Genomic DNA, 7,943 nt, shown 5'->3' on the forward strand with positions numbered 1-7,943 from the left:
GTTGTAGCTGACCACACTGAACTAAAGGCGCAAGTACTTTCCTGCCATTTGCAGCACGTGTTTTTCGTCCGCTGCACCAGAAATGGATCAGTTCCAGCCCGGCTGGAATACGCGAATGAGCACGGAACACCCTCAGGTGTTTCTCCACCGTAATTTCTTTCATTTTGCGCGAAATCCCTGTTTCAAAACCAATTTTTCGGTAAAATGGAAAAGGGTTTTGTAGTTCCAAACCAGCCAAAGTAGCGTATTTTCTTTAGCCGTAAATGACAGTTTGCTTATGGTTAAGACACAAACAAAGTCAGGCGTCTTTTACTGACAAATAATAGCGGAGCACTGCGCGTCCAATAGCTAAGAGATTTTGGTAAACCCATCAGTTCGAGAGACTATGACTTCACTTAGTCGGACCGACCGTCCGACTGTCCGTACGTACACTCTTCCATATAAGCTAATGTGAAATGAGACACTCAAACCCTGTGCTGCAGCCCGCGTTTTTTTTCGCCGGGAAATTGCGTGGCCAACTGTGCTGCCGTCCGCGTTTGTTTGGCGGGAAGTTGCATCGCCAACTACATTTGAGAAAAAAACAAAAAGTAACTTTGAAGACGACAAGATACAGAGTCAATTTATGTAACCAACAGCAGGAAAAAGAGCTAGGCAACTAGCGGCGGGAGAAACAAATCGACTGGCACATCACCAGAATCTTGAAGTGAAATCATTTTTCTCCGATCCGGCGCGTCGAAACGTTGGGTTTTTCCTCTTTAAGTGAAACGTTTCGCTCACGGAAAAATCAGCAATGGAAGTAAAGGACTGGTTATTCTCAGAAGAGGCGAGTATATTCATGCAATTTTGTTGACAAAACTTTGCTAGTTTGCTGTTTTGCAAGATATGGAGTTTTATTTTCCGATCTCGTTCAATTTTGCCGTCAAACAGCGGGAAAAAGAGCAAGGCGACTCGCGGCGGGAGAAACAAATCGACTGTTTTAGCAGCTTTTAGAGGCGGCACTTCATAAACAGCGGCCGAATCTTGAAGAGAAATTATTTTACTCTAATCCGGCGCGATGAAACACTGGATTTTTCCTCTTGAAGTGAAACTTAACGTTGTAAAACGAACGAAAAAATCAGCAATCAAATAAAAGGACTTGTTATTCTCCAAAGAGGCGAGTTTTGTTGACAAAACTTTGCTGTTTTGCAAGATATTGTTTTTCTTGTAGTGTTAACACTGCAACTTGTTTAACTTCAGAGCAGTCTTTTGAGCTCATTTTTCGGTCCATGTTCGTTATTTCCCTTGGAGTTTTATTTCTAATCTCGTCCCATTTTGCTTCGTTCAAAAGAAATTTGATTCAAAGCTAAAACAGTCAGTCAAACAAACGTCTCGCAACATTGTATCGTTTGCATAAACTACTGACAAGTTTTTCTTGCATATATTTCTAATTTTAGCATTTATTTCTGACAATCTTGACTGAAAACAAACAAAAATACTTAAAACAGTAGGATATAACGTCAAAGATTAAGATGTGTGAGTAATTTTTACTGAAAGTCTTACTCAAGGATATATTTGAAGTCTTTTTTTGGTTATGGTAGCCATTTTCTCTGAGGTTCACGTACGGCCTTCTTGATAAGCAAAATTTACTAGACGGTGACAGTGTTACGTAGCGCGCCTTGACTGTTCACAAACCGGTTCGCCTCGATCATCTTAAATACTAAAAAGAATAACTAAAAACAGAAAAAATAAATATCATTTGGAGTCCATTTAAATTCCGCTTTTATAGCACAGAGGGCAAAATGTTCCTAAAACTATGAAGGAACTTCGTAGAACAGTCAGTAAAACACTCACCTTAGGCGCAAGCAAACCAACAAATTATTTATTTTTTTCGTGGCGCACAAAACAAACAAAATCGCCGACGAGAACAGTTCCCATTATACACATGTATATAAGACAGAATAAAAGTTAAATTCAGGAGCAAACTAACAACGATAAAACCAAATGCTAGGCATCAATTAATTTTCACCTGCGCTAGGAAGCTTCCTACCAGACGAACATAGATCGATAAAAATAGCAAACGGTGGATCCAAAGAAAGAACTTGCGGAGTAATTTCTTCCGTCCTAGCTGCAGCACTTGATTTCCATGTATCTTTGGAACAAACAACCCGACTTAAAGAGTCGAACTCTAAAGAACCTAGAAGAACTCGTTGTTTTTGGACACAAAATGCAGAAACCAACAAAATGTAAAACTGTCGTGCTCAGCCAATCAGGAGCGAGTATTTTCGCCGCTCGACCAATCAGGAGAAAGTAATTTTGCCCTCGGTGACAGGAAAATTATAAAAAACTGCGCTCTGTTACAACAAATGAGCATTGTGCCCTCTGTATTACATTGTTATTGTTGATGCCGGAGCAGTTAAGCCAGCGACACACTTGGCGATTCTATACGCCGATCGCAGCGTTCGGCGTATAAAATTGCCGATATCTGGCATGTCAGATATCGGCGATTAAATTCGCAAGCATTCGCCAAGTGTGCCCGTTCCCGCGATTTTCTATGCTCATCACTGCAAGTCGCTAGTGAAGTCAACCCATCAGGTTGGGCAATTTTTTCACATGACTTTTCGAAACTGCCACATCGCCGCGATCGACGAAAAAAATCGCCAAGTGTGTCTGCAGTAATTGGCGGCGATCACATTCGCCGCGATCGGCGTATAAAATCGCCAGTTGTGTCCCTGGCTTTCGCTGCATATGCATTAAAAATATATAGAACTTCCCAATGGATGAGGAACTCATAAAGTTATTACGTTCATACAATAAGCAGACTTTTATAAATGTTATTAAAAATAGGAATTGTGGAACTCCGCCTTTAGGCTTGGCTAAACGTATATTTTAATGGGTACACCTACATCTTGCCACCGGGGGAAGCGCGCTTCTTGAAACTCTTGCCTAATTTTAGACCAAAATATGTGATTTTTCCTAACCCTTTTTCAGACACGACCTTCTTGTCGATTGCATATCATCCACATTTTCTAAATGATCATGTTAACCCGCTAGAAACAAACAAGAAGCTAAATTGGTTCAAGGACCGATATCATGTCAAACATATAAGTAGGACTTCGTTAGTGGTAAAAATCTATGCACTACTTCAACTGATTTCAAAACGTACCTTTGCTAGAATGGACACCGTTTGTGTAGTTTCAAACCACCCGAAATACAGTATGTGTTTAATTAAATATAACCCGTAGCTAACTGCTCGCTTATGGTTGAGACACCGGAACACCAATGCTTCTTCGACTGGCAAATTAAGGCTGCACCTGCATTTCACATGTCATTCCTTTTATTTACTCCAATTGGTTTCTTCATTAATTTGCTCTCATTGCTTTCAGATAGCGCCTCACAAATAAAGTTTTCGAAGCGGTAAATTTTGTTTTAAAACATCTCTTCTAGTGAAGACCTTACCTGATAATATATATCGCGAAATTTTGCCCTGCATGCAAAGGTCGTCTTTAAGACAACATTTAATTTATCTATCTGGTACCCGTGGCGCAACGATTTTAACAGCTAATTACTGTGGGCCGTCAAAGAAGAATACAGCTGCGTTGTTTGAGTGCGATCATTTAGATATGAGGAGAACCAATCGTTAACTATCTCATGGAAACCTAAGTGGTTAAGTTTATAAGCAAAATGTCATGATTGACAGTGTCAAAAGCTTTTTTAATATCTATGAAGACTCCACATAGAAGTAATCGCTGACTCATGTTAGTTTGTATGGCATTAACAATATGTTGAGTTGAATGTCGTTTACGAAAGCCATATTGCGAGGAATACAGTAAGTCGTGATTGTCGATGTATGTTATCATTCTTTTCTACATAACTTTCTCAAAGATTCTATTGAAGTTTGACAGCAGGGAGATAGGTCTATAATTGTTTGCATCAGTACACCTAACGAAAACGTTTTCACAAACTACATGTACACGCACTTTTAAGTACTTTAAAAAGTCTTGTTTTCTCAGTGTGTTGAATTGAACCAGAGAGTAATCTTTTAAAAACTCAGTTACAGATTTCCACTCTGAGCCCCGAGGTCAACAGTTTTTTCAGTGACTCCGGGCCCCAATCTAGCGCAAATTTTCTTAGCTTCCAGCCCCCAGTAACTTAAAACGTTTTTGGATTCACTCTCTCTTGTGATCATGTAATTTTTTTATCACCAATGATTGACGATATTTGGAATAACTGAATGTGAGTGTTAGGGGCCTTTTGCATGGAGGGAGGAAGATCCTAGCATTAGGAAGATTCTAGAGGGTGGAAAAACTTTTCGTTTGCTTTACATGCAGAAATTTCGGCCGAAGTGGTTACCAAGTGGAGAAGGAAAAGAAGAAAAACTGTCGGCCTTGAGCAGCTGAACGCCCGGCTGCCGCCATTTGTTCTGTTTGTCCCTAGTACTAGGTTCTTCCTAGTGAATGTAGTTTACATGGTGCTAGGATCTTCCTATCTCTCAGCTAGGAAGTTCCTATCTCTATGAAGATCTTAGCGCTAGGGCCAAGTACGACTTTTTGCATGTAAACCGAATAGAGAAAACATATGGCGCTAGGATCTTTCTAGTGCTAGGATCTTCTTCCCTCCATATACTGAAACAGCCCCTAAGTGTTTAAACAGTCCCACTAAGCTGGATTAGAAGATTGCTTTGATGATGTAATTACAGTTATTTACATGCTTAAAAACGTATGTTACTTCGATCTGTATCTGCTGTTGATCACAGTTAACATCAACTATACATGCCGGCATATGGAGCTGATTGTTCAAGGAGGCCAGCTAAACCAGAGTTACGGGTTCAGTTGCCATAGATCCTGAGTTGGTCTCGTTGTATCGTGCATAAACAACAGCGGGAGACACCCGAGCTTTGTGACAAGGGCTGATTATTTTCGCGAACAGCGCTACAATATGTCGTCGGAATCGATGACTCTGCAAGCTGTATATGATGGGATTAATGGCAGAGTTAAGCGATACCATCAACACTGATACAATGTGCACGTCGCTGAATAACGGCTTTGAGGAGTAGGCGACATAGACGTAAGCGAAGCCGTTGGGAAACCAGCAGATGCAGTAAACCACACTCACCATGATTACCATTTTGGTGGAGCGTCGGCGGTTCTTGAGTGCAGCCAACTGCATCACCGTTGAGGTTGAAGGGTTCTTGATCCATAGCTTATTGATGAGACGGAAGTATAAAGTCCCCATGATAACCACTGGAAAAAGGAAATATATGTGGAAGTTAATGACGCTGTGATACTTCATAAAATTTTCCGTGGGCCACGAATAGACGCAGCTCTCAGAATTGTCGTCGTATGTAAATGATAAGAACAGGGGAATATTAACCCCGATGGCAAACACCCAGCCTGCTGGAATTATATATTTTAACTTTTTTGAAGTGAGCCTTTTTTTCTTGCTGTGAGGGTAAGTGACGGCCAGATAGCGCTCGACAGAAACGCAGATAAGCGTGAAAATTGACGCTAGTGACCCGGTCCAAGCCAAGGCGTCTCCAGTCACCATCTTGCAGAGATAGTTACCAAGGGAACCACTCGGATGATTGGTGAGGTTGAAAACATACAATGGAGCCATGAAGACTGCAACCATCATGTCACTGACGGCTAGGTTAACTAGCAAATAATTCATCGGAATGCGCATATCGCGGAACAGCAATATGATGAGGCACACGAGGATATTGCCAACTAAGTTCGTGACAATCGAGAGCGAAAAAGCGACGATGTAACCATCTTTGGAAGAACTGTCGGCCATGTCTGGGGAAAACCTAAAAAATAGAATGAAACGGAAACTGATTATAAAATAAATTAGCAAGAGACTAATAGTCTCTTGAAATTAGTTAACGTAATTCAGCATTGACCGGAAAGTCAATTGTTAAATGCTCATAGTGGAACAACGAGACGGAAGACCTGTATTGAACTTTATCTTAAGGGAAAAGTGAATATCAAAGTCCTGACCAGTCAAAGCCGACTTTCATGAGCCGACAAACGGTTGTGCTTTATTGGCATGGGATGGACGTTATAAAGGGCAGGTGCTGCGGCATCGAAGTCTCTTCCCTTTTAAGACAAAAAGCGTCATTTTTAAAATATATGGATTAGTTCCAACAGCAATATATCAACACTAATTTTAAGGCGAGTGAGAGCACAATCAGTATATTAGATCGTTACTAATGGCATACGATTTGCTTCTGAAAAATTGTTACCAGGGATGTTGATGATCTAGGTGTACAAAAAAATGGATATTGGCTTAGCTTTGAAGCATTTGGTACAATAACTTTAAAGGAAGTCTTGCATATGTAACCAATCCATTCCACTGAACACATTCAGCAAGAAATATTAGTGATAAGAATATTGAACAGGTTTGTTGCTTGTGTTTTTCACAAGCGTAAGAGTTTGACATTGGGAAGATAAAATTTGGGGAAATATCCTCTGCATGTGCTAATTTTAACCTTCTAAATCTTTCTACATATTAGTACAAGAAGAGCTACAAGCAATGTTTGGATTGAACGTCTTGAGCAAATAATTTCTCTAATTCAACGCTCTAAACGTCCATAACTTACCCAAGTAATACCCCAGGAAAATACTCAGCGAAATACATTTTACAGCCAAATTAAATGCTATACGGGAAAGAAGACAACCCTATCTTTAGATGCCGTTTCAGTAAGAAGTGGAAAAAGGTTGTCAGCCTTACTTCAAGCAGTAAACTTGAGATGGCAGGGTTATCAAGCTCTAATTCGGCTTTCACACCGAAAAAAAATTTGAAGGCAATTCTTTTGTGTATCTCGCTCTCGGGCGTTTAAGTACGGTGAAACTCCTCATGTGTTTGAAATGTGTATATGTCAAGCAGCCCCAAAAACGTGTTGACGGAAAGCCGGAGATATTAGATGGCTAGTTTGCTAACGACATGTATGCCAGGAATTCTGTGTGGCCAGGAATTTAGGCTAATTTAGTCTTTTCTAATAATCTCTGCGATTGCGCCTCTTCAACTGGCATTAATCCTGCGATAAGAACTTACCACGTGGGAACAAATTTGGGTGAAACTGAAGAGATTTAATGTCTAGGCATGCCCGAATTGTTTCTCTCTAAGATTATGGATACCTGTTTTTTTAAAGTGTGCCCGCTTTGAAAAACAACTAGGTGGAAAGGAATATACTGCTAAAAGCTGTGTTTGGAATTGTATTGACTACAAGATTTCACGGTCTTTCATGCTATTAGGTTACTAAAAAAAAAAAAACAGTGAGAAAGAAGAGTTGATCTAACCTGAGTATGATGACACTACCAGGCTTTTCAAAACGATCCCAATCATTCAAACAAATCGTAGCCGAATGGTATCAAAGGGGAGTTTGAATTGTGCTATGAGGGAAGAATAAAATGAACTGATGTACGTGCGAGAGCCCACTGGTAATGAAATGGCAAAAGAGGCACGAGGCACTAGAAAAAAAGTGAAATTACCTAGCCCTTAGCTCCAACAACGTCTTTCACACTTTAATCGAAGAGTCTTTAGAACTGTCACTTTGAACTCAAAATTGCCACTTTCTAAAGATCGTTTAATTCGCCACTTTTAAGACATCTTACAATTACAGTTACTTTTATGATTTCTGGAAATTGTCACTTTTAAGATCGACTTGTCGAAAAACATTAACAATTAGAACTTACCAAAGACTTAATAAAATGACCATTTTAAAGACTATTTTTATGACCTGAGTTGTAAAGTGCGATTTTCGTAACTTTCCTTAGTAATTTTTTCATAAGATCCAGGTGCTGATAATGATCCTAGAAAAGAAAGAATAAGACCACCGGAAATCTCTTTTTAATGTAGACGTTAAAATATCTGAGACTTGTTTGTGACGTTGAAAACATTTTACTGGAGAAACAGTAGGATCGATTTTGTATACCATGAATTTTACAGAAAATGAAAACGCACTAGGC

At 39.8% G+C, this 7,943-nt stretch overlaps 1 protein-coding gene across 1 annotated transcript; it reads right to left on the bottom strand.

The window, feature by feature from the left end:
* Nucleotides 1–3,475: 3,475 nt before the first annotated feature.
* Nucleotides 3,476–5,769, bottom strand: LOC146468555 (neuromedin-U receptor 2-like). The gene has a single exon (XM_085124382.1). It carries the CDS (start codon nucleotides 5,767–5,769, stop codon nucleotides 4,786–4,788), a length of 984 nt encoding a protein of 327 aa, XP_084980508.1. The 3' UTR covers nucleotides 3,476–4,785.
* Between the last annotated feature and the right edge of the window lie 2,174 nt (nucleotides 5,770–7,943).

This window comes from Pavona decussata, unplaced genomic scaffold (genome assembly GCF_977016875.1).
Source record: "Pavona decussata unplaced genomic scaffold, jaPavDecu1.1 SCAFFOLD_130, whole genome shotgun sequence".
Taxonomy (NCBI): Eukaryota; Metazoa; Cnidaria; class Anthozoa; order Scleractinia; family Agariciidae; genus Pavona; species Pavona decussata.